A 26,611-nucleotide genomic window follows, 5' to 3' on the forward strand; every position below is an offset into this window, starting at 1 on the left:
GCCTGCCGATTCCATCGCCCCCCAGCACCCCCGAGCGGCCCAGCCACAGCTGAGCCGGCCGCTCACCACTTTTTCCCGCCGCTGGCCCCCTGCGGCCCCGCCCACCACCGGCCCATTGGCCCAGCCGCTCGGCCAGCCCAGCAGACCCGCCCTCCCGTCCCCCTTCTTAAGGGGAGAGCCTGGTAGCCGCGGGAGTGACCACTGTGCCTCTCGAGGCCGGGTCACCCCATTACCCCCTCACCTGCTCGCCTGCTGATCCTGCCTGCCGCCTCGCCTGCTGATCCTGCCTGCCGCCTCGCCTGCTGCTCCTGCCTGCCGATTCCATCGCCCCCAGCACCCCCGAGCGGCCCAGCCACAGCTGAGCCGGCCGCTCGCCACTTTTTCCCGCCGCTGGCCCCCTGCGGCCCCGCCCACCACCGGCCCATTGGCCCAGCCGCTCGGCCAGCCCAGCAGACCCGCCCTCCCGTCCCCCTTCTTAAGGGGAGAGCCTGGTAGCCGCGGGAGTGACCACTGTGCCTCTCAAGGCCGGGTCACCCCATTACCCCCTCACCTGCTCACCTGCTCGCCTGCTGATCCTGCTAGCCGCCTCGCCTGCTGATCCTGCCTGCCGCCTCGCCTGCTGATCCTGCCTGCCGATTCCATCGCCCCCCAGCACCCCCGAGCGGCCCAGCCACAGCTGAGCCGGCCGCTCGCCACTTTTTCCCGCCGCTGGCCCCCTGCGGCCCCGCCCACCACCGGCCCATTGGCCCTGCCGCTCGGCCAGCCAAGCAGACCCGCCCTCCCGTCCCCCTTCTTATGACGCCCCCTGAGCGACCGCGCAGCGGACGCGCGCAGCGGGCGCGCCGATTGAGCGCCGAAGGTGCGCCAAAGGTAAGCCCGTCTACGCCCGTCCGCGCCTGGACCGCGCCCAGTGCCAGGACCCCTGGCCCACACCGACGGAAGCCGACCCGCCGGACCTACAACGCCACCGAACTCAACGCACTCAACTCCGGCCGAACCCCGGGCTGCTACCGAGCCACACCGAGACGCACCCACGGATCCTTCAGCTGCCACTCCTGTAAGTTCCAGAAAGGGGGGTGGTGATGAACAGAGTGCCTGAATTAAGCAGACCACTCTTACCCAGTCCAAAGATCAGGGCTTGATCCATCACCGTTTTTTAGCTCACTGCACCATCCCAGCTCAGAACTTGGCTATATGCAAATTAGTCTGTTCCTGTCCCAGTGCATGATGGGAACAGGGCAAACCAAACTACCAAGCCAATTCTTATACTGGTAAGGAAACAAGCTACCGGGGACCGGTTTCTGGCATTTCAGCCTCGTCGGCCCGGCTTGCTTGAATCCTGATGGTGCAATGAGCAAGGGACTCACATCTGAGTATACCCTTCCACGCTTATGGTGGACAAAATGATTCAGAAAAGGGGGTGGTGATGAACAGAGTGCCTGAATTAAGCAGACCACTCTTACCCAGTCCAAAGATCAGGGCTTGATCCATCACCGTTTTTTAGCTCACTGCACCATCCCAGCTCAGAACTTGGCTATATGCAAATTAGTCTGTTCCTGTCCCAGTGCATGATGGGAACAGGGCAAACCAAACTACCAAGCCAATTCTTATACTGGGAAGGAAACAAGCTACCGGGGACCGGTTTCTGGCATTTCAGCCTCGTCGGCCCGGCTTGCTTGAATCCTGATGGTGCAATGAGCAAGGGACTCACATCTGAGTATACCCTTCCACGCTTATGGTGGACAAAATGATTCAGAAAAGGGGGTGGTGATGAACAGAGTGCCTGAATTAAGCAGACCACTCTTACCCAGTCCAAAGATCAGGGCTTGATCCATCACCGTTTTTTAGCTCACTGCACCATCCCAGCTCAGAACTTGGCTATATGCAAATTAGTCTGTTCCTGTCCCAGTGCATGATGGGAACAGGGCAAACCAAACTACCAAGCCAATTCTTATACTGGGAAGGAAACAAGCTACCGGGGACCGGTTTCTGGCATTTCAGCCTCGTCGGCCCGGCTTGCTTGAATCCTGATGGTGCAATGAGCAAGGGACTCACATCTGAGTATACCCTTCCACGCTTATGGTGGACAAAATGATTCAGAAAAGGGGGTGGTGATGAACAGAGTGCCTGAATTAAGCAGACCACTCTTACCCAGTCCAAAGATCAGGGCTTGATCCATCACCGTTTTTTAGCTCACTGCACCATCCCAGCTCAGAACTTGGCTATATGCAAATTAGTCTGTTCCTGTCCCAGTGCATGATGGGAACAGGGCAAACCAAACTACCAAGCCAATTCTTATACTGGGAAGGAAACAAGCTACCGGGGACCGGTTTCTGGCATTTCAGCCTCGTCGGCCCGGCTTGCTTGAATCCTGATGGTGCAATGAGCAAGGGACTCACATCTGAGTATACCCTTCCACGCTTATGGTGGACAAAATGATTCAGAAAAGGGGGTGGTGATGAACAGAGTGCCTGAATTAAGCAGACCACTCTTACCCAGTCCAAAGATCAGGGCTTGATCCATCACCGTTTTTTAGCTCACTGCACCATCCCAGCTCAGAACTTGGCTATATGCAAATTAGTCTGTTCCTGTCCCAGTGCATGATGGGAACAGGGCAAACCAAACTACCAAGCCAATTCTTATACTGGGAAGGAAACAAGCTACCGGGGACCGGTTTCTGGCATTTCAGCCTCGTCGGCCCGGCTTGCTTGAATCCTGATGGTGCAATGAGCAAGGGACTCACATCTGAGTATACCCTTCCACGCTTATGGTGGACAAAATGATTCAGAAAAGGTGGTGGTGATGAACAGAGTGCCTGAATTAAGCAGACCACTCTTACCCAGTCCAAAGATCAGGGCTTGATCCATCACCGTTTTTTAGCTCACTGCACCATCCCAGCTCAGAACTTGGCTATATGCAAATTAGTCTGTTCCTGTCCCAGTGCATGATGGGAACAGGGCAAACCAAACTACCAAGCCAATTCTTATACTGGGAAGGAAACAAGCTACCGGGGACCGGTTTCTGGCATTTCAGCCTCGTCGGCCCGGCTTGCTTGAATCCTGATGGTGCAATGAGCAAGGGACTCACATCTGAGTATACCCTTCCACGCTTATGGTGGACAAAATGATTCAGAAAAGGGGGTGGTGATGAACAGAGTGCCTGAATTAAGCAGACCACTCTTACCCAGTCCAAAGATCAGGGCTTGATCCATCACCGTTTTTTAGCTCACTGCACCATCCCAGCTCAGAACTTGGCTATATGCAAATTAGTCTGTTCCTGTCCCAGTGCATGATGGGAACAGGGCAAACCAAACTACCAAGCCAATTCTTATACTGGGAAGGAAACAAGCTACCGGGGACCGGTTTCTGGCATTTCAGCCTCGTCGGCCCGGCTTGCTTGAATCCTGATGGTGCAATGAGCAAGGGACTCACATCTGAGTATACCCTTCCACGCTTATGGTGGACAAAATGATTCAGAAAAGGGGGTGGTGATGAACAGAGTGCCTGAATTAAGCAGACCACTCTTACCCAGTCCAAAGATCAGGGCTTGATCCATCACCGTTTTTTAGCTCACTGCACCATCCCAGCTCAGAACTTGGCTATATGCAAATTAGTCTGTTCCTGTCCCAGTGCATGATGGGAACAGGGCAAACCAAACTACCAAGCCAATTCTTATACTGGGAAGGAAACAAGCTACCGGGGACCGGTTTCTGGCATTTCAGCCTCGTCGGCCCGGCTTGCTTGAATCCTGATGGTGCAATGAGCAAGGGACTCACATCTGAGTATACCCTTCCACGCTTATGGTGGACAAAATGATTCAGAAAAGGGGGTGGTGATGAACAGAGTGCCTGAATTAAGCAGACCACTCTTACCCAGTCCAAAGATCAGGGCTTGATCCATCACCGTTTTTTAGCTCACTGCACCATCCCAGCTCAGAACTTGGCTATATGCAAATTAGTCTGTTCCTGTCCCAGTGCATGATGGGAACAGGGCAAACCAAACTACCAAGCCAATTCTTATACTGGGAAGGAAACAAGCTACCGGGGACCGGTTTCTGGCATTTCAGCCTCGTCGGCCCGGCTTGCTTGAATCCTGATGGTGCAATGAGCAAGGGACTCACATCTGAGTATACCCTTCCACGCTTATGGTGGACAAAATGATTCAGAAAAGGGGGTGGTGATGAACAGAGTGCCTGAATTAAGCAGACCACTCTTACCCAGTCCAAAGATCAGGGCTTGATCCATCACCGTTTTTTAGCTCACTGCACCATCCCAGCTCAGAACTTGGCTATATGCAAATTAGTCTGTTCCTGTCCCAGTGCATGATGGGAACAGGGCAAACCAAACTACCAAGCCAATTCTTATACTGGGAAGGAAACAAGCTACCGGGGACCGGTTTCTGGCATTTCAGCCTCGTCGGCCCGGCTTGCTTGAATCCTGATGGTGCAATGAGCAAGGTTCATCACCACCCCCTTTTCTGAATCGTTTTTGGCCACTATAGGTGTGGCAGGGTATACTCAGACATGAGTCCCTTTCTCACTGCTCCATCAGGATTCAAGCAAGCCGGGCCGAAGAGGCTGAAATGCCAGAAACCGGTCCCCGGTAGCTTGTCTCCTTTCTGGTGAAGAATTGGCTTGGTAGTTTGGTCTGCCCTGTTCCCATGATCCACTGGGCCAGGGACAGACTAATTTGCATATAGCCAGGTTCTGAGCTGGGATGGGGCAGTGAGATAAATAACGGTGATGGATCAAGCCCTGATCTTTGGACTGGGTAAGAGTGGTCTGCTTAATTCAGACACTCTGTTCATCACCACCCCCTTTTCTGAATCACTCCTGTAAGTTCACCTGCAACCGGACCCACGCCACACCAGCACCCACCAAGCCGAACACCAGCACCACCCACCTGAAGTGCATCCTGATCAACACCCGCTCCGTCCACAGACACGCCGTCGAGCTCTGGAACCTGCTCGACACCACAGCCCCTGACGTCGCCTTCATCACGGAAACCTGGATGAACGACTCCTCAGCGCCCGACATCGCCATCGCCATCCCAGAGGGTTACAAGATCACCCGAAGAGACCGCGACAACTAGACTGGAGGAGGCCTCGCCATCATCTACAGGGACACCATCCGCATCAAGACCAACACCGACGACACCCTGACAACCGCCGAACACCTGCACTTCCAGATCCACACGGACCCAAAAACCACCCTCAGAGGCACCCTCATCTACCGACCCCCGGGAACACGCACACAATTCAGCGAAGACATCGCCGACTTCATCTGCCCGCACGCCCTCCCCTCCGCCGACTACATCCTCCTGGGGGACATCAACTTCCACCTGGAGAACAACAACGACCGCAACACCATCACCCTGCTCGACAACCTCGCCAACCTCGGTCTCAAGCAGCTGGTGTCCACCCCCACCCACCTCGCCGGACACACACTCGACGCCGTCTTCTCATCCAGCAAAGACATCACCTTCAGCCACACCACCGGACGGACCACAGCTGCGTCCACTTCACCTTCAGAAGAACGACGATCCACCACCACCAGCAACAGGTTGCTCGAAGAAGCTGGAACAAGATCACAGCCGACCAGCTCGCCGCTTCCCTGAGCCAGCACCCTCCCGCCAGCTCAGCGAACCCAAGCCAGGCCGCCGACAACCTCACGAAGTGGATCAGCAACTGCGCGGACGAACTCGCCCCACTGAGGACCCCGCCCAACCGACCCGGCAGCAAGAAGGCCCCATGGTTCACCGACGAACTCATGAGTTCCAAGAAGAACTGCCGAGCCCTCGAGAAAGACTGGAGAAGGGAACCAACTCCGGACAACATGACCACCCTCAAGCTTGCCACCCGGAAGCACCACCAACTGATCCGCGCCACCAAGAAAACTGCATTCAAGGACCGGCTGGACAACAACGCACACAACTGCAAGGAACTCTTCAACATCGTGAAAGAGCTCTCCAACCCCAACGCCGGAAACAACGACATCACCCCTTCGCAAGACCTCTGCAATTCCCTCGCCTCCTACTTCCACAACAAGATCGCGGACATACACAACAGCTTCAGCACTCAACCGACGCACGCCACGACCGAACCACCGCCCCCCACCACCACCCTCCGCGCCAGGACTCCGATCAGCACCGAAGACACCGTCCACATGATGAACTCCATCCACTCCGGATCTCCAACCGACCCCTGCCCTCACCACGTCTTCAACAAGGCCGACGCTGTCATCGCACCCCACCTGCGGGACATCATCAACACCTCCTTCGACATCGCCACCTTCCCGGAGAGCTGGAAGCACGCCGAACTCAGCGCCCTACTCAAGAAACCTACAGCGGACCCCACCGAACTCAAGAATTACCGCCCCATCTCGCTCCTCCCGTTTCCAGCCAAAGTCATCGAGAAGATCGTCAACAAACAGCTGGCCACCTTCCTCGAGACGAATGGATCCCTCGACCCCTCACAGTCTGGCTTCCGAGCCAACCACAGCACCGAGACCGCCCTCATCGCTGCCACTGATGACATCCGATCCCTGATGGACAACGGAGAAACAGCGGCCCTCATCCTCCTAGACCTCTCCGCGGCTTTCGACACTGTCTGCCACCGCACCCTAGTGCAGCGCCTCAGCAACGTCGGAATCCATGAGAAGGCACTGGAATGGATCATCTCCTTCCTCGATGGAAGAACACAGAGAGTCCGGCTACCACCGTACAAGTCAGAGGCCACCGGAGTCATCTGCGGCGTCCCTCAAGGATCCTCGCTGGGCCCCTCCCTCTTCAACGTCTACATGAGCCCCCTCGCGGCATCGCACGCCAACACAACCTCAACATCATCTCCTATGCCGACGACACCCAGCTGATTCTCTCCCTCACCAACGACCCCGCCACCGCCAGAGCCAACCTTCACGAAGGGATGAAAGACGTAGCCGAGTGGATGACAACCAGCCGCCTGAAACTGAACTCAGACAAGACAGAAGTCCTCATCCTGGGCTCCTCGCCCTCCGCCTGGGACGACTCCTGGTGGCCCCCCGCCCTGGGCACCGCACCCAAACCGACAGACCACGCACGCAACCTGGGCTTCATCCTGGACTCCTCCCTCTCCATGACCAGACAAGTCAACGCCGTCTCCTCGTCCTGTTTCAACATCCTGCGCATGCTACGCAAGATCTTCAGGTGGATCCCCACCTAGACCAGGAAGACGGTCACCCAGGCCCTCGTCACCAGCCGTCTTGACTACGGCAACGCCCTCTACGCCGGAACCACCGCCAAGCTCCAGAAGAGACTCCAGCGTATCCAGAACGCCTCGGCGAGACTCATCCTCGACGTCCCCAGACGAAGCCACATCTCCAGACACCTGAGAGACCTGCACTGGCTCCCGATCAACAAAAGAATCACCTTCCGGCTCCTCACCACGCACACAAAGCCCTACACAACCAAGGCCCAGGATACCTCAACAGCCGCCTCAACTTCTACGTTCCCAAACGCCACCTCCGATCGACCAACCACGCCCTCGCCGCCGTCCCCCGCATCCGAAGAGCGACAACAGGAGGAAGGTCCTTCTCCTACCTGGCCGCCAAGACCTGGAACTCCCTTCCGACCCACCTCCGCCTGACCCAGGACCACCTCTCCTTCAGGAAGAAGCTCAAGACCTGGCTGTTCGAGCAGTAGCAGCACCCCCCCCCCCCCCCTAGCGCCTTGAGACCCTCCGGGTGAGTAGTGCGCTCTATAAATGTCTTTGATTGATTGATTGATAAGTGCAGTAACAACTGGCAAAACCAAAGTACTTTTGAATAATGCCTGTTCCCATTCAGATAAGCAAGAGAGGGATAGAGCTCCTAGCCCTTGCTATCATTTTAAAAGTTATTCCATACCGGAGTGCCCTTTTTAATTGTTGATGTCTTTGAAGGCTCGTAAGACCTCATTCCAGAGATCAGCTACTGGGCACCTATGCATCCCACCTGCTTTCTCCCTACGTAAGGTCGCTTCCTCAGGCCGTGCCCATTGCACCAAATAACGTGTCCACAGATTATTTTAGGTTCCTCTGTTGCCTTCCAGTACATAGGAATCAGTCTCTTCACTACTATAAAGGTGAAGTCTATAAATCTATTGCCTACTTCTTTGGCTTTAGGTCTGGGGAAGCCTCTAAACAGACATACCTCTGAAGTGCATACTACCTCCCTATTTAGGGTGTGGTTTACGTTTTGGGTAACCCGTTCCCAATATATCCTCATCTGAGACCATGTCGAGACCATACAGAAGGCCTCAGCAGCCGGCACGTTACACCTGGAGCAATTCCTGGGGTCTCTCTTACTTGTTGGAGGTTAAGACTGATTTACATGGATTGCCTGGATAAACTTTAGTCTAGTATTCCTGGATACCTGCTGAGGGTAAGCCAGTATCCATTCCGTGTCTCCGATTTTGTTCCCCAAGTTCACCTCACATCTCATCTTAGTTGTGTCTAGGTTTCTGCACAAGAACATATTTAACGCCTTATAAAACTAGGTGTCATACTGAACCAATCGTTCGTAAAAGATGAAAAACATCATGTCGCTGGTGCTCCCTTATACACCCCCCCCCATAATGATTTGAACAAGGATGTCAAAGCATCATATCCGAACTGTCCTGATGATGGTAAATATTCCTCAAAGATGGTGATTAAAGGTGATAATCATCCCTGTCAAATAACATTCCGCAAGTGTCAATATGCCAATTTCAGTCCAGTGAGAGAGTGTTCATGTGGTAAGCCTATTCTCAAAGAAAGTTCCATACTCAGATGGCTTTATCAATTTTCTTAGACTTCTTTAAAGTCACATAAGTAGCAAGTATATTCCTTGAGTAATCCAGTTTGGGATTTTGTCCTGAGGCGAGTTAGTAAATAGGGTGCGGTGGGTTCCAAAGGTGGTTATCTGGTGCACTCTACAATAGGACCACATAGTCCTTCCTCAGGGTATCTTCATCACATGGCGCCTTCCTGTTGCCATTTCTATCAAGGTGCTCCTTACTCTGCTTAGCCACAAGACAGAAGATTATTTTCCTCAGATTTCCCATCTCTTCAGGTGAAGGTAAAATATTCATGGTTAGAGCTTAAAATGCCTAGTTGGCACCCAGAACTCTAGCACTCACACTTGCACATATACTTGATACAGGCATAAAGAAACTGACAGGTGACCACCAGCTTCAAAACTTGTGAGTTGAATCCTGGCGGAGATGAGGAAGAAAAAAACGTTCAAATTCTTTTACGAACTGCTGTTATTATCTGTAGCTGAAGTTAAAATCTTTGAGGCTAGAAGTTGCAGTAAATAAGAATAGGGTGGAAACAGACTTCCTCTTCTCCTGCACAGTAATCTTTTTTAAGAAAGGTAATGAAAAAAGTGTCCTGAAGCACTGGATCTAATACTGCTTCCTGCATGGAATGTTCCCGCTGCACGTTTTTGTCTCTTTTTTCTGTAATACGTTTGTAGACCGGGTAGGGCGAGTACACAGTACTGAAGAGACCAGTGTAGTGGTCAACATGACATGCCTTGAAGAGCTGGTAGTTGTAGGTGCCATTTTCTTGGTTGTCAATAGGACCATACGGTATGTCAACAAAAATATTAATGGTCTCATCGAAGTAATATTGGTTGACAGAGAAATCACACAAAGTGATCATTGACGGAGATGTAGTAAAAAGCTGAGTGTTGCAGCTTGATGAAGCACTCTATTGCAGTCACTGAGAACATTCCAAATTAACCTCTAAGACACCAGCTTTAAACAGAGGATGCCTGGTCAGTTCCAAAATGGTCATCCCTTTAAGAATAAAGGAGGCAGAGTACTCCTCTGTGTTTTAGCCAAAATGGACAGACATATCTGTTGACCTTCAGGGATACATTTGTAACGAAGACATAAATGCAAACCATATATCGATCACCTGTGAAAAACTTTTCAAGTCCATGCATTTGGTGTAGTTTAAAGACAGGCGTATTCATTTTTAAAGTAAATGTTTGTTTGGTAAATATTCCTCAAAGATGGTGATTAAGGTGATAATCATCCCTGTCAAATAACATTCCGCAAGTGTCAATATGCCAATTTCAGTCCAGTGAGAGAGTGGTCATGTGGTAAGCCTATCCCAAAGAAAGTTCCATACTCAGATGGCTTTATCAATAAAGTTTTAAAGTAAATGTTTGTTATGACAAAAAAATTAAAGTAATGTTCATTATAGCCTAACAGCACAGAACTGATCAATGCACAATCCTCTGATGGGAGTAGGGACATTTTCAAAGCTTGAAATATGTAGATGATGGAACTAAATCAGTTGTATTTTATTATTTTTGTTCACTGGCCACAACAGCCTAATTCCACTTAGCAATGCACATACATTTTAAGATATAGCTTGTGGTGCAACCTTACTTTTTAAACTAGATGTACACTGTGCAGAGGTCTTAACTTTATGGTGTTAAAGACAAAAAAAAAAACATATGCATGGGATGTAAATCTGAGGATCTTTAGAGAGCTCGGTTAAAAAATAGAACTACTTAACAAGAGGATTATGGCATTCACTATACTTTAAGTGTATCATGGTAAAGATCTATACAGACTCTTCCTCAAATCACAATCAGAAGAGGTGTATTAAAATTAAATTAATTGCTCTCAACTGCTTTCTATGTTTCTTTTCATTATGGTACACAGGTTTTGGGCAGTACAAAGACATACAGTGATTAAACAAGGCAAGGATTAAAGAGATTACCTAGATACGCTACAATCAAAGTCGATGCCATCATACAACGAGTCCACAAAACAGTTTGAGCTTCCTAAAGTGGATAATGCGTGCTTTGCAACATCTGCACTATTCATCAGCTTCATCATCGCCCGGGCATTTCCTTTTATATCATGCTTGTAAGATCTGCATGGGGAAAAAAGACATGCACACAAATGTTAACCTGTTTAGACCATACCCTGTAATTAAGATGACTGCCCATTGAATATAAAAAACAGTATCAAAGAAACAGTAAAAGTCAGGTAACATGGCACTTTGTAGAAATATAATGACTTCACACTTCACTTTCATGGTATTACCAGCCGGCTCCGTAGCACACAAAATATCCTTCTGCCAGGGAGAGCAATACACTTGAAAAAGAAAACAAATATGTGCATTGATTTACTGAAAAAATATTTTTTTAGAATTAGCAAAGTAGAAGCAGAAAACAATAAGCTGCAAGCCCCTTTGCATGTCGAAAAAGCACTTTCAGAATATTTTCTAAATATATAGAAACAGATGGCTCTGAAGAAGATCAGACATGAGGCAAAGCAGAGTTAGTCAATGCCTAAGCAGATATCTTAAAATCACAAAATGTGACACTGTAAAAGTTTTACCATGCATATATTAAAACATATAATAATCCAAACTCGCATCTCAATTGTTAACAAATGGTGAGTGAGCTCACTGTCCACCTCTGAGGTGCATTCTTGTTTAAATGGGTTTTAAAACGCAAAATATCCTTTTCAGTATTGACCTGAATAGATAACAATATCTACACAACTAAATGCCTCTGAGGAGTGGATCTTGGCTGTGCCCTAGAAGGAGGTACAGGGGTGCTTAATACAGTTTGTGGACTACAGGGGTCTTAGAGTTTACTAAAACGAGCTTCATAAATGCCTTGTTGTTCTCCTTTCTACGTATCAGGCAAGGTACTCCAGATAGTCAGACCCGAACTTAAAAAAATAACCAAACATGCAAGTACTTAATTGTCTTACTTAATATATTTAATGTGGAAGCTCTATTGAGGCCAGGAAACATAAATCATGTAAGAGGGCTGGTTCAGTTTTCCCAACTTCTCAAAGGTCACTGTATATACACAGTGGACTTCAAGATACTGGTCTGTAGCCAAACATATGGTAGTATGTGACACTAATGTATATATCTGTGTTTATCTTCTAACGGAACCTGATAAAGATTAGTGTTTAGAAAAATAAAGCTTCAAATCCACAAATACTAAATGCATGTACATGATCTCGCTAGAGACAATTTTATAGGCTTGCAGCAACATGACATCAGGAATACTTCACTCACTGTCAAGCTCCTGTTCATGATTTACACAGTCACATGAAGAACATTTTCCAGTGTTTGTCTTTATTTATAGATCGTATTCCACCAATTTGATTGTACTTTAAAGACTGTAAATTGTTACAGATAGGCTTTTGCAAATTAATCCATTTTCATTTTGTACTCTAATTTTCTCTCCCTACATTTTACAAAGTGATGATCCCATTACAAGATTAACACACTATATAGGAATTGTTAAGTACATTTAAAGTAGAAAAATGCATAAGTTATGTTAGACCTGGCATCATTGGCATGGGTCTCCCTTCCCCTGGGACTCTTCCTGTCTTGTATGTTGGCTGGATATAAATGTTCTGGGAGCCGTGCCACTGCTACTCAGTGCCACAGCGCGATTGCTCCATGTAAATAAATGACTGTGTGAATTAGAATAACTCTGACGCTTACCTTAGTATAGCCTGTTTTGTTAAGGATTACTTTCTATCATCCTATCTGGGACTAGGAACCCAATAGGAACTACGAGTTTGATATGTTTATGATCAGGCCGGTGACGGCCACCTTTTAGTGAGGACTGTTGAGGTATTATATGTTGTGAAATGCCTTTCCTGAAAAAGCGGTAGTTTCTTGTTTAAAGCTTTACTGCGGGCTGTTGCGAGTATGCGTTTTGGCCGTCTGGATTTGGAGCAGCAAGGCCAGCTTGGTCAGACCTGGCTAGAGAGAGAGACCAGTATTCCAAGCGTGGGGAGGGGTGACTCTTTGATCCAAGCAGGGTCGTGCCTGGCAAGGTGAATGATGGCTTCACCTCCCACTTGGTGTCTGACAGCAGGCCCCCTCATTCTGAAAGGGAAGGATGTCGCCTCGTAAACCATGTGCTCCCCGAACCCACCGATCTGGTTCTGACTGGAGTCAGTGATTTGCAACCTTAGAGAACAAAGACTTTTTAGGTATAAAATGCTGCGCTGGAACTTTGGCCAAGTGTGTTCCTTCTGGATGTCACGACGAAACTCTGTCCGAGTGAACAGAGAAAAGGACTTTGCAACTTTAACCCATCTTGCCGAAGAAACTACCAGAGGGCCCAAATCAAGGAAGCCTCCTGCCGAAGTCTCAGGGACATTAGACTTCACCCAGTCGGCCGTTGGAATTCCCGGGCGAGGAGTTCTGCTTGCAGGTGAGGTCCCCGTTGAGTAATCTGGTGCCTCTAGTTCTACTGTAAGGGCCACAGACTGGGCATCGTCTGAATCTTTTGCTGAGCCTGTGCGGGCCGCTGCAGCTCACAGAGAACTGCCGCTGCTGAGAGCCCACCTAATTCTGAACCTTTGAATCTTTCCTTGCTGAACCTGTGCGGGCCGCTGCAGCTCAGAGAGAACTGCAGCCGCTGAGCGCCCTCCTTATTCTGAACCTTCCTTTGCTAAACTTGTGCGGGACACAGCAGCTAAGACGAGAGCCGCCGCTGCGGAGAGCCCGCCTAAATCTGTACCATCCAACCTTCTGCAGGATCCGTGTGGGTCGCTGCAGCTGAAGAAGGGCTGCCACTGGTGTGAGCCGCCGGAGCCCGCACCATTGTGATTTCTCCTGTGGGCCGCCGCAGCCGAGAGAGAGCTGTAGCCGCTGAGGGCCCACACCCTGTGCTACTGTGCACCATTGTGATTTGTAACGTGGGCAGCCGCAACCGAGAGAGAGCTGTAGCCGCTGAGTGCCCACACCCTGTGCTACTGTGAACCATCATGAGCTGTCCCAAGGGCCACCGCAGCCAGAGGAGAGCTGTAGTCGCTGGGTGCCCACTGCCCTTTGTTACCGTGCATCATCGTGCTTTGTTGTGTGGGCCGCCGCAGCTAAGAGAGCCCTAACCGATGAGCGCCCACACCTTGGACTACTTTGCATCCCCCTTTTGGAATTGTCCCGCGGGCCACCGCAGCTGAGTGAGAGCTGTAGGCGCGGAGTGCCCGCACCCTTGACAACTTTGCATCCCCCTTTGGCATTGTCCCGCTGGCCGCCGAAGCTGAGAGAGAGCTGTAGCTCCTGGGCACCCGCACCCATGACAACTTTGCATCCCCTCCGGAATTGTCCTGTGGGCCGCCGCAGCTAAAAGAGAGCTGCTGCCGCTGCGCGCCCACCACGGAACGACACGACGAGAGTCCTTGCCTCCCCTAACTCGGGCTGCAGCGGCCTCGTGTAGCTGCTGCTGAGAGCCCGCCTGTCCCCGAGTCAATGTGGGTCCACACTGCAGACCTCTGCTGTAGGAGATTAGGGTCTGCTATCCTATGGTCACCCCATTTTTTTGCTTTGTGCTTCACTGGTTTTTTACTTAATGTGGCTGTGGGCCTGCTAATCAGACCCACAGCCCTGCTGTTCTCTCTCTAAATTTCACACCATGTACTTTAGGTACATCACCAATTGGGATTTGGGTCACTCTTATGAGTCCCTGTACAGTGTACTATAGGTACCCAGGGCATAGGTGCACCCAAGGCCTACCAGGGGCTGCAGCATATCTTTTGCCACCCCTGGCTGGCCATCCAAACTGACACAACTGGCTGATCACTCAGCTGGGGCAAGGTCGTGTAATCACCCCTTGCTTAGATATAGTATACCTATGTCTAACCCTATATCTGGACACATATGCACCTATAAGTCACTCCTATGGCAGGCCTTAACAATCCTGAAGGCAGAGTGCTTGGTTTTATGTGAGATGGTGCTCTAGCATGAGCTGAGCCTGCCTGCAGCTTTCGGAACCATGTCCTTATCGCTGTTCCAGGATATTGCCATACCATATACTCTTAAGTGCATTATGAACCTCGCGGTTAAATGCTATCTTTGGTTTGGCTTTATCAAAACATGTCGTGTAAGGTGTCATACGCTTTGGAATACTACCCCCTCGCCAGTTCTGGCAACGGGGGTAGCATTCCACCCTTCTAGAGGGAGAAGACATATTACTATCCTTAATCCCGGTTAAAGTTAACCAGAGCCTGAGCATCACAAAATGGATGCTGCTGCCACAAACATAAGTCTGACCTCCTGCTGCTGGGAGTCCTTCCAGCCAGGGAGGCTTGGACAATAGGTTTCCTGTCACAGGGAGGTGCTAGCACCACCCCAGACAGGAGATAGTGGATTGGGGCAGGGAGGGCTGAATGAAAGGAGACACTGCCTGGGGCACACAAGGTGTCCCATGCATAGGCCAGTTCAAACCAGTGCTGGGGCACTCCAGCCCCAGCTCTGGCGCGAAACTGGACAAAGGAAAAGGGGTGTAACCACCCCCTTCCTGGGTCCCACCCATAGGAGGGACCTAGCAGGTAATCCAGCCCCTTGATTTGGAATAAAGGTAGGAGCTGTGTCCTTAGACTTTAGATAATCCTGACTGAAACTCTGATACGATACTCTGGACCCTTTGACATCCTACTCGACGTAGAAGACTGAAGAATCTCCCTTGTGGTCAAGGAGTGACCACACTGTGCAAGCAGGCACCATCAAGCGCTCAACGGTTTGCTTTATCGTTGCTCCCGCCGGAGCTTGAACGACAGAGCCTGACAAGTCCCGGACTTCCAGATATCCAACAGCCCGATCCACAGCCACAGCGAAGCTGAGACCCGTGGAGGCGACGAGAGACGTGGGACCGGCCATCTTGGAAAGCCAGCGAAGTGCTTCCTGTGCAGCTCCTGAGGCATCCTTGAAGCTGTGCATTGGGGATTGAGAAGCCCCAGCCCCGAGCTTCCTTTGCACCGAAGATCACCTCTCCACACTCACAGAGTGCTGCGTGGGGCCCTTTTGCAATTTCCTGCTCGACGTGTCTGTCCGGTCACTTGCCCGTTGGCCAGTGGCCTCTGTGACGACGAACCTTTGAATTTTCAACTCTGGGCTGGTTGCTCCAGACTGGCCCTTGCTCCCCTGAAAAGGAGCAGCCCATCAGACCTTGCTGGTCTGATCCAGAAGCCATCTTCGATTCCTGCGTGGGTTGTATTTGCCAAGGCCTGTTGATTCCGAATCGAGAACCGACACCCCCATCAGCAAGAACCTTCGTGGGACAGTCCGTGCCCAGCTCCTGGTCGTCGTCGACACCTCCTGGTCCACGTGGCAGCAGAGACAAGCTTCACGACATCACCTGATCGCAACCCGACATCGCCTGGTTCCTTCCTGGTCACTGGCTAGTGACCCAGACTCTGTCCCCTCTGCTTTCAGGTATTCTACATCTTCGATCCACCCTTGGATCCAACCGGACTCTTCTCTCCTGGTCGCCTGCAGCATCTTTTCTCCAAGGCTCCATAGAACTCCACGACGAAACCCGACACACTTTGACACCTATGCACCCGCTTCCTGTGGGTGAGGTAACGAGAGTACTGCGGGGCTCCTGTAGAGGTTTACACTCCTAGTGTCCTAGTTTTAGGTGGTCAAGTTCTAGTCCAGTCGGAAGACTTCCAAATCTTTAACTTTCTAACTTTACGCACCCATTGACTTCTATAGGTGCACGCGTGTGCATTCAGACACTGCACCCGCATCCTGTGGGCCTCCTGCTCCCTAACTACTGTTAGTCCAGTGTAGCCCCAGCGATTCCCAAGGCCCTAGGCCTTACCATTGTTCGTGACTTGGTTCTTATACCACTATTTTAGTATATGGTTTTACGGGCCACCAGGGCCTATCCATATATGTGCAACTTTTGTATGTTATAATAAGTTACTTGTTATAGGCTTGTGCTCCTGTGCTCATAAAGAGTTAAGGGGATTTATTTAGAAATAAATACATATATATTTTGAAAATATAACCTGTGTGGTGTCCTTTCATTTGGTTTTAAAAGGTTTGCATATGGTAAAACAGCTGGCTTCACATGCCCTCTTGAGTTTAGCATAAGACTGCTTTTGTCCATGCTGCCACTAGGATAGCTGGTCTATAAGGTTGACTTTACAACCATCACCATAAGGGTTGTTTGGACTGGTGCAAGGGGCTCACTAGAATAGTGAACATCATATACCAGGCCAACTTCTCACATTGGTGTGCAGCGGTTGGGATTTGAGCTTGCTGTTTTACCAATTGTAATCTTTGATATCATTTGAAAGATCACATTAGGTACCATAGGTACATATAACAAAGCTTAAAATACTTAAGTTCTACTGAACTTAGCTGTTGTAGAGGAAAGGGCCTAGCACACCCTGACTACAACTCCTAGAGAGGTTCTAGTAGGTAAACACTCAGTGTAGGTAGGTGCACACACCACACCTCACTAGACAGGTCTGGCACAGGTGAACCCTCTGGTTCTCTACCTGTGGTAAGTGACCTTCCCAAGGCACCCTCCAGATATGATATGCTCAACTTCCGAGAGATGAGGTCACTGTGTACCTCCAGGAAGTTGAAACAGGGTTCCAACCCTACCATCAAACACCTGATAGAAGTCCTAGAGGCAGGTGATCTTGAGAGGGCCTCTAAACCAGGTCCCCCAGAGAACACAGGTGAAGGAGTACCCTCCACAGAAGATGACTCCCTGACCCCAGAAGTAGATGAGGAAGATGTGGAGGAAGATTCAGATGGAGATGAAAGCCAGGTCCAAGTCAGGAGGCTTAGCCAGGCTAACCTAAGCTTACATGGGAATGGAGAAGGGTTGCACCTTTCCAGACCTAACAGTAGACTTCTCCCGGGCAATAGAAGGGAAAGATCTCCTTCCAGGGAGTCTCTCCTCTCTAATGCCTCAAGGGGTTCTCAAAGGGGAATGACTTTCCCCCAGAGTAGAGAACATGAGGCTAGGATGAGAGCTGTCCAACTTCAAATAGACAAGGAGGAAACAGCCCTGGCCCAAGCTAAACTTGCTTTAGCAAGGGAGCAAATGTTAAGTGGATTAGATTCCACTGGTGGCAGCAATATCCCTAAGGATAAAGACAGGTCCTATGATCATAGAAACCTGAGTAAGATTGTGCCCCCTACAAAGTTCGGGATGACATCCACAAGTGGATAACTGCTTTGGAGAGGGCCTGCATGGTACAGCAGGTTCCCCAAGGTCAGTGGGCAGCAATCTTGTGGCTCTCCTTTTCAGAAAAAGGAAGAGACAAACTCCTCACTGTTAGCCATGAGGATGCTAAAAACGACTCTGTCCTGAAGAGTGCTCTGATTGATGGGTTTGGCTTAACCACTGAACAGTACAGGTTAATGTTCAGAGATACCCAGAAGACACAGACTCAGGACTGGACTGATTTTGTCGATTGTGCCACTAAGGCTCTGGAAGGTTGGTTACTGGGAAGTAAAGTTAATGACTATACAGGATTGTATAATTTGATCATGAGAGAACAAATCCTTAATAATTGTCAGAACCAGTTATTGCACCAACACCTAATTGACTCAGATCTGACCTATCCCCAAGAATTGGGAAAGAAGGCAGACAAATGGGTCAGAACCAGGGTTAAACAGAGACCCCAGAATCAAGGTGGTGACCAGAAAAAGGCAGACCAAAAGGGTGGATATCAAAAACAAAAAGACCAGAAGGGGGGTCCCAAAATTCCAAGAAAAAGAAGAAAGAAGGTCCAAAGAAACCTTGGTGTAATTATTGTAAAACTGCCTCTCACTGGTTTAGTGAGTGCACCAAGAAAGGTACAGCCCCTACCACTGCAGCCCCTAAGGCACCTGCACCCCCTAGTACAGTCAGCAGTGGTAGTTCCCAACCCAAGGCTATAGTGGCGTTAACCATGGGTACGGAGGTGGATCCTGGTCTAGTCAGGATTCCTACTCAGGCTGTCTTGATCTGTGATGTGGACATGGCTATGTCCACTACTGTGAGTCCCAATACTTTGGGTAAGTACAGACAGACACCTTTGATAAATGATAAAGTGGCTCAAGCTTACAGGGACACATGTGCCAGTGTCACTATGGTGACACCTAACTTTGTGGACCCTGGACAGATTGTACTGGGTGAAAATTACCTAGTGACCAATGCTAGCAATGTCACTACTACACATAGTGTGGCAGTTGTTAATTTCTCCTGCGGAGGGGTAACTGGCCTCAAAAGAGTTGTGGTAAGTGCAGACCTCCCAGTTGAATGTCTTTTGGGCAATGATCTAGAAAACTCAGTATGGTCAGAAGTGGAGTATAGGACTCATGCAGAGATGCTAGGTATTTCAGCACATGTCCTTGCTGTGACCAGGTCACAGGCCAAAAAGTGCTTACCTGAACCTGTGCTGGAACTTGAAACTATAGACCAGACACAACCCAAGAGAAAGAGCAAGATGGTTAAGGCAGTGCCTTCCCCCCTGCCCCAGGCTGAGGACCAGCCCTCCCAGGAGGATGATTCTGTGATCCAAGAGGGAACTGTCCTAGAAGAGCTTGAACCTGATCAGGTTGAGTTTCTTGGGACAGGGGGACCCTCAAGGGCAGATCTGGGGCAGGCTCAATTAGCTTGTCCTTCTCTTGAATACCTCAGACAGCAGGCTGCTGCTGAGGCTGCTGGGAATGCTCAAGGTACCCATAAAGTGTATTGGGATGATGGGATCCTTTATTCAGAGGCTAGAGAGCCTACCTCTGCAATTTAGGGGCTTCCTTCTTACCTTGGCCCGTGATATTCCCTTAGCAGGACATCTAGGCCAGAACAAGGTTTGGGACAGGCTTGTCCCTTACTTTCACTGGCCCCATATGTCAGAAGATGCCAAGGAGTTTTGTCGCTCCTGTGTCACCTGCCAAGCCAGTGGCAAATCAGGTGGCACAACAAAGGCCCCCCTCATACCACTACCTGTGGTGGGGGTACCCTTTGAGAGAGTGGGGATAGACATTGTTGGACCAATAGACCCCCAAACAGCATCTGGGCACAGATTTATACTGGTGGTAGTGGATCATGCCACCAGGTATCCAGAAGCTATTCCCCTGAGGACCACAACAGCACCAGTTTTCTCCAGAGTGGGGTTTCCAAAGGAGGTTGTCTCTGACAGAGGTGCAAACTTCATGTCAGGATATTTGACTGCTATGTGGAAGGAGTGTGGTGTTAATTACAAATTCACTACACCCTACCATCCACAGTGCAATGGGCTTGTTAAAAAATTCAACAAGACCCTCAAAGGGATGATAAAAGGGTTACCTGAAAAGCTTAGGCGAAAATGGGACATCCTTTTACCCTGCCTTCTGTTTGCTTACAGAGAGGTCCCACAAAAGGGGGTTGGCTACAGCCCTTTTGAGCTTTTGTTTGGGCACCCTGTAAGGGGACCCCTGTGTCTTGTGAGGGAAGGATGGGAGTTACCTTTCAAAAAGCCTAAACAAGATATAGTGGACTATGTACTTGGTCTCCGCTCCAGGATGGCTGAGTATATGGAGAAGGCTTCTAAAAACCTTGAGGTTAGCCAAGAACTTCAAAAAGCTTGGCATGACCAAAAGGCTGTGCTGACTGAGTACCAGCCAGGACAGAAGGTGTGGGTGTTGGAGCCAGTTGCCCCAGCAGCACTCCAGGACAAATGGTCTGGACCCCACACCATTGTTGAGAACAAGCATTTGCAATGCAATAGGTCTCGTATTTACGCGAGTTTGAGCTATTGACATTGCAAATGACAATGCCTTTTATTTTTCCCTTTTAAACATAAATAAACGTTTTTGTCTCTAGTGCTCAAAGTCAAAATCTGATGCTGAAAAATACATCCGCCTTCAAAACTAGGGTAGTGCCCACCAATGACAACCACAGGCACACATTAAGTACAACTTGCCCGTGTTGTTCTTGTTCTATGTGTCTCACTCTGAATACCAACCTTTCACAATACAAAACCATTTATAGTAGCACGTACCCCCCCAACCTCAGTTTGTGCCATAAGTGGGTCACAAAGGCCATGGAAATAATATAAAGGTAAACTCTGACTCGTTCCTGTGATTGGGCGGTGGGGGGGGGGGGGAGGGGGGTGGTATTATGTGTATTTTACGCCCCTCCCACGGGAACCAATTGTTAAGTGGGAGATATGGGAGAATAATTTAATAATTATGTGTTGCAGTTTCCTGGTTCAGTGTTGAGGGATAAAAAGTCACTTTTGTTGTATTGCTTGAGCCAGGGGTTTGGGCGCTTTTGAGAGCCCTTCTGAAATAAATAAAACTGAACTTAAAATTGAATTGTTTACTGAATATGAATGTATCTTTTGTAAACATGCTAAGCACTGCACGTCACAGTGTAGAGTTTTCTCACGAAGGTTGTTTGCAATACAAATCAAACACTTGCATCTAGAGAAACCAACAGTTACAGAAAAAAATATGATATAAAGGTATATGGCCAGATGCCCTGACATCATCTCTCAGCTATCATCTCACAAACAAAAGCCTTCGGTTCATCCCTCCTGTCCAAACTTGCATGAAAAGCTATCTCATCTTCCTGCGAGGCGCCTCCAGGGAGTACAAACAAGTCCCCGCCGGGCCGCCGCGACGACCCGGAAGCGGTTGGGAAGCCGGCCAATCCCAGTGCGGCCCCAACCGGAAGTCCCGCCCCATCGCGGCGAGAGACAGAGAGAGCTGCCCGAGGAGCCACGAAGGCTCCGCATTGAGTCCCGGTCCCGAGATGGGGGACCGGGTGAAGAGCGGCCGGGCGCATGGGGAAGGCGGGGCTCTCATGTGGTGAGAGAGCCCCGCAAAGCGCTACCGCCGCCCGAGATGCAGATCCGCCGCCGAGCACCGCAAGAACAGGTGAGTGTGTTGAGTGAGAGGAGGGGTGAGTGGGGGTGGGGTGTATGCGCGTGTGTCTGTTTGAGTGTGTTTGTGTGTGCGTCTGTCTGTCTGTGTGCGCTGTGTGTCTGATTAAGGGGGGGTGCGTGTGTGTATATGCAGTGTGTATGGCTTTCTTTGTGCGCATGCGTGAGTGACGACGTGCGCGCTCACGAGGTACAATCTCGGAAAGAGAAAGCGCGTGCAACATTGCTGTCCTCATTCCCCCAGAAGTAACAACATAAGTCGTCTCGCCCTAGACAGCAAAGCTTCGCTTTGCTTTCGTCTAGGCGAGACCTAAAAAGGGAGAGGTCACCTACTTGGTGGACCTTGGCACCCCTAGGAGCCCCCACAGAGTGCTGCATGTCAACAGACTCAAGGCATATGTTGACAGGGCAGACATGGGCTTGCTCATGGCTACAGATGGGGAACAGGAGGAAGAGAGTGACCCTCTCCCAGACCTGTTGACTCAGAACCCTGATGATGGTTCAGTTGATGGTGTGGCCTTAGCTGGCAGCCTCACTGGCCAGCAGCAATGGGTCTGCAGACAAGTTCTACAGGCCTATAGACATATGTTTTCCTTAACACCTAGTCAGACTAACTAGTGCACCCATGAGGTTGACACTGGTGACAGTCTGCCTGTGAAGAGTGAAATCTACAGGCAACCTGACCATGTCCGGGACTGTATAAAGACGGAGGTGCAGAAAATGCTTGAGTTGGAAGTAATTGAGCCATCAGAGAGCCCCTGGGCCAGCCCAGTAGTCCTTGTACCAAAACCTCACACCCAAGATGGTAAGAGAGAGATGAGGTTCTGTGTGGACTATAGAGGTCTCGATGCTGTCACTAGGACAGATGCTCACCCAATTCCAAGAGCAGATGAGCTCATTGATAGATTGGCTTCTGCCAAGTTTCTGAGCACATTTGATTTGACAGCTGGCTATTGGCAAATCAGGTTAGCTGAGGATGCCAAGGCCAAAACTGCTTTCTCAACCCCAGGAGGTCATTATCAATTTGTGGTAATGCCCTTTGGTTTGAATAATGCACCTGCCACTTTCCAAAGGTTGGTGAACCAAGTCCTTGCTGGGTTGGATGACTTTTGTGCAGCTTATCTGGATGATATTGCTGTCTTCAGCTCCACCTGGGAGGATCACCTGATACATCTGAAGAAAGTTTTAGAGGCCCTGCAAAAGGCAGGCCTAACTATCAAGGCCACAAAGTGCCAGATAGGGCAGAGTAAGGTTGTGTACCTGGGCCACCTTGTAGGTGGGAGTCAGGTTCAACCACTGGAGAGTAAGATCCAGACCATACAGGACTGGGCTCCTCCAACCACCCAGACACAGGTCAGAGCTTTCTTGGGCCTGTCTGGGTACTACAGAAAATTTGTCAAGAATTATGGGTCCATTGTGACACCACTCAATGACTTGACTTCAAAGAAGATGCCAAAAAAGGTTCAGTGGACAGTTAGCTGTCAAAAGGCATTTGATGACCTGAAGAAGGCCTTGTGCTCTGCACCCATCTTAAAGAGTCCTGACTACTCCAAACAGTTTATTGTCCAAACAGATGCTTTGAAGTTGGGGGTGGGAGCTGTGCTTTCACAACTTAATGTAGATGGTCAAGACCAGCCCATTGCTTTTATTAGCAGAAGGCTGACCCCTATAGAGAAATGTTGGTCAGCTATTGAGAGGGAGGTCTTTGCTGTGGTTTGGGCCCTGAAGAAGTTGAGACCATACTTGTTTGGCACTCACTTCAAGATTCAGACCGACCATAAGCCCCTCTTATGGCTAAATCAGATGACGGGTGAAAATCCCAAACTGCTCAGGTGGTCCATTTCTCTACAGGGGATGGACTTTACAGTGGAGCACAGACCAGGGACTGACCATGGCAATGCAGATGGTCTCTCCAGGTATTTCCACTTAGAACATGAAGACTTACCTGGTCAAGGTTAAGTTTAATGTCCCTGCGTTTGGGGGGGGGGGGGTTATGTAGGAGAGTAGGGTCTGCTATCCTATGGTCACTCCATTTTTTTGCTTTTTGCTTCACTGGTTTTCGACTTAATGTGGCTGTGGGCCTGCTAATCAGACCCACAGCCCTGCTGTTCTCTCTCTAAACTTCACACCATGTACATTAGGTACATCACCAATTGGGATTTGGGTCACTCTTATGAGTCCCTGTACAGTGTACTATAGGTACCCAGGGCATAGGTGCACCCAAGGCCTACCAGGGGCTGCAGCATATCTTTTGCCACCCCTCGCTGGCCATCCAAACTGACACAACTGGCTGATCACTCAGCTGGGGCAAGGTTGTGTAATCATCCCTAGCTTAGATATAGTATACCTATGTCTAACCCTATATCTGGACACATATGCACCTATAAGTCACTCCTACGGCAGGCCTTAACAATCCTGAAGGCAGAGAGCTTGTTTTTATGTGAGATGGTGCTCTAGCATGAGCTGAGCCTGTCTGCAGCTTTCGGAACCATGTCCTTATAGCTGTTCCAGGATATTGCCATACCATATACTCTTAAGTGCATTATGAACCTCGCGGTTAAATGCTATCTTGGGTTTGGCTTTATCAAAACATGTCGTGTAAGGTGTCATACGCTCTGGAATACTACCCCCTCGCCAGTTCTGGCGAAAGGGGCAGCATTCCACCCTTCTAGAGGGAGAAGACATGTTACTTTACTTAATCCTGGTTAAAGTTAACAAGAGCCTCAGCATCGCAAAATGGATGCTGCTGCCACAGACACAAGTCTGACCTCCTGCTGCTGGGAGTCCTTCCAGCGAGGGAGGCTTGGACAATAGGTTTCCTGTCACAGGGAGGTGCTAGCACCACCCCAGACAGGAGATAGTGGATTGGGGCAGGGAGGGCTGAATGAAAGGAGACACTGCCTGGGGCACACAAGGTGTCCCATGCATAGGCCAGTTCAAACCGGTGCTGGGGAACTCCAGCTCCAGCTGTGGCGCGAAACTGGACAAAGGGAAAGGGGTGTAACTACCCCCTTCCTGGGTCCCACCCGTTGGACAGACCTAGCAGGTAATCCAGCCCCCTTTTTTTTTTTTTTGGTAGAGTTTTATATAGTGCGAACTAGACCCGAACCGAATCAGGTATCAGAGCGCTTTACATAGCACAAGTTACTTTTTGTTGTTGGTTTTTTTTACATGAGGACACACACTTTCATTTTTAGGCATGGGGAGATTAAGTGATTTGCCCAGAATCACAGGAGGTTTTGGCGTTGTTACCGAGACTCGAACCCAGATCCCCAGGTCCGAGGTCGAGCGCCTTAGCCGTTAGGCCAACTCCCTCCCCTTGATTTGGAATAAAGGTAGGAGCTGTGTCCTTAGACTTTAGATAATCCTGACTGAAACTCTGATACGAAACTATGGACCCTTCGACATCCTACTCGACGTAGAAGACTGAAGAATCTCCCTTGTGGTCAAGGAGTGACCACCCTGTGCAAGCAGGCATCAACAAGCGCTCAACGGTTTGCTTTATCGTTGCTCCCGCTGGAGCTCGAACGACAGAGCCTGACAAGACCCGGACTTCCAGACATCCAACAGCCCGATCCACAGCCACAGCGAAGCTGAGGCCCATGGAGGCGACGAAAGACGTGGGACCGGCCATCTTGGAAAGCCAGCGAAGTGCTTTCTGTGCAGCTCCTGAGGCACCTTCGAAGCTGTGCATTGGGTATTGAGAAGCCCCAGTCCAGAGCATCCTTTGCACCGAAGATCACCTCTCCACACTCACCGAGTGCTGCGTGGGGTCCTTTTGCATTTTCCTGCTCGACGCGTCTGTCCGGTCACTTGCCTGTTGGCTAGTGGCCTCTGTGACGACGAACCTTTGAATTTTCAACGCTGGTCTGGTTGCTCCAGACTGGCCCTTGCTCCCCTGAAAAGGAGCAGCCCAGCAGACCATGCTGGTCTGATCCAGAAGCCATCTTCGATTCCTGCGTGGGTTGTATTTGCCAAGGCCTGTTGATTCTGAATCGAGAACCGACACCGCCATCAGCGAGAACCTTCGTGTGACAGTCCGTGCCCAGCTCCTGGTCGTCGTCATCACCTCCTGGTCCACGTGGCAGCGGAGACAAGCTTCACGACATCACCTGATCGCAACCCGACATCGCCTGGTTCCTTCCTGGTCACTGGCTAGTGACCCAGACTCTGTCCCCTCTGCTTTCAGGTATTCTACATCTTTGATCCACCCTTGGATCCAACCGGACTCTTCTCTCCTGGTCGCCAGTAGCATCTTTTCTCCAAGGCTCCATAGTACTCCACGACAAAATCCGACACACTTTGACACCTATGCACCCGCTTCCTGTGGGTGAGGTGACGCGAGTACTGAGGTGCTCCTGTAGAGGTTTACACTCCTAGTGTCCTAGTTTTAAGTGGTTAAGTTCTAGTCCAGTCGGAAGACTTCCAAATCTTTAACTTTCTAACTTTACGCACCCATTCACTTCTATAGGTGCACGCGTGTGCATTCAGACACTGCACCAGCATCCTGTGGGCCTCCTGCTCCCTAACTACTGTTAGTCCAGTGTAGCCCCAGCGATACCCAAGGCCCTAGGCCTTACCATTGTTCGTGACTTGGTTCCTTTACCACTATTTTAGTATATGGTTTTACGGGCCACCAGGGCCTATCCATATTTGTGCAACTTTTGTATGTTATATTAAGTTACTTGTTATATGCTTGTGCTCCTGTGCTCATAAAGAGTTAAGGGGATTTATTTAGAAATAAATACATACATATTTTGAATATATAACCTGTGTGGTGTCCTTTCAATCAATCAATCAATCATGCCATTTGTATAGCGCACTACTCACCCGGGAGGGTCTCAAGGCGCTTGGGGGGAGGGGTATGCTACTGCTCGAACAGCCAGGTCTTGAGCTGTTTCCTGAAGGCGAGATGGTCCTGGGTCAGCCGAAGGTGGACGGGGAGGGAGTTCCAAG

General features: G+C 50.0%; 1 protein-coding gene across 2 annotated transcripts in view; it reads right to left on the reverse strand.

Annotated features, from left to right (window-relative positions):
• The window catches only part of HSPA14 (heat shock protein family A (Hsp70) member 14), a 440,582-nt gene that overhangs the window by 133,642 nt on the left and 280,329 nt on the right, over positions 1–26,611 (reverse strand). For both annotated transcript variants that reach the window (XM_078674199.1, XM_078674200.1), the window contains one exon: positions 10,731–10,886. In XM_078674199.1, the coding sequence (XP_078530325.1) occupies positions 10,731–10,886 (156 nt within the window). The remainder of the gene's footprint in view (positions 1–10,730; positions 10,887–26,611) is intronic.

This window comes from Lissotriton helveticus, chromosome 1_1 (assembly GCF_964261635.1).
Source record: "Lissotriton helveticus chromosome 1_1, aLisHel1.1, whole genome shotgun sequence".
Taxonomy (NCBI): domain Eukaryota; kingdom Metazoa; phylum Chordata; class Amphibia; order Caudata; family Salamandridae; genus Lissotriton; species Lissotriton helveticus.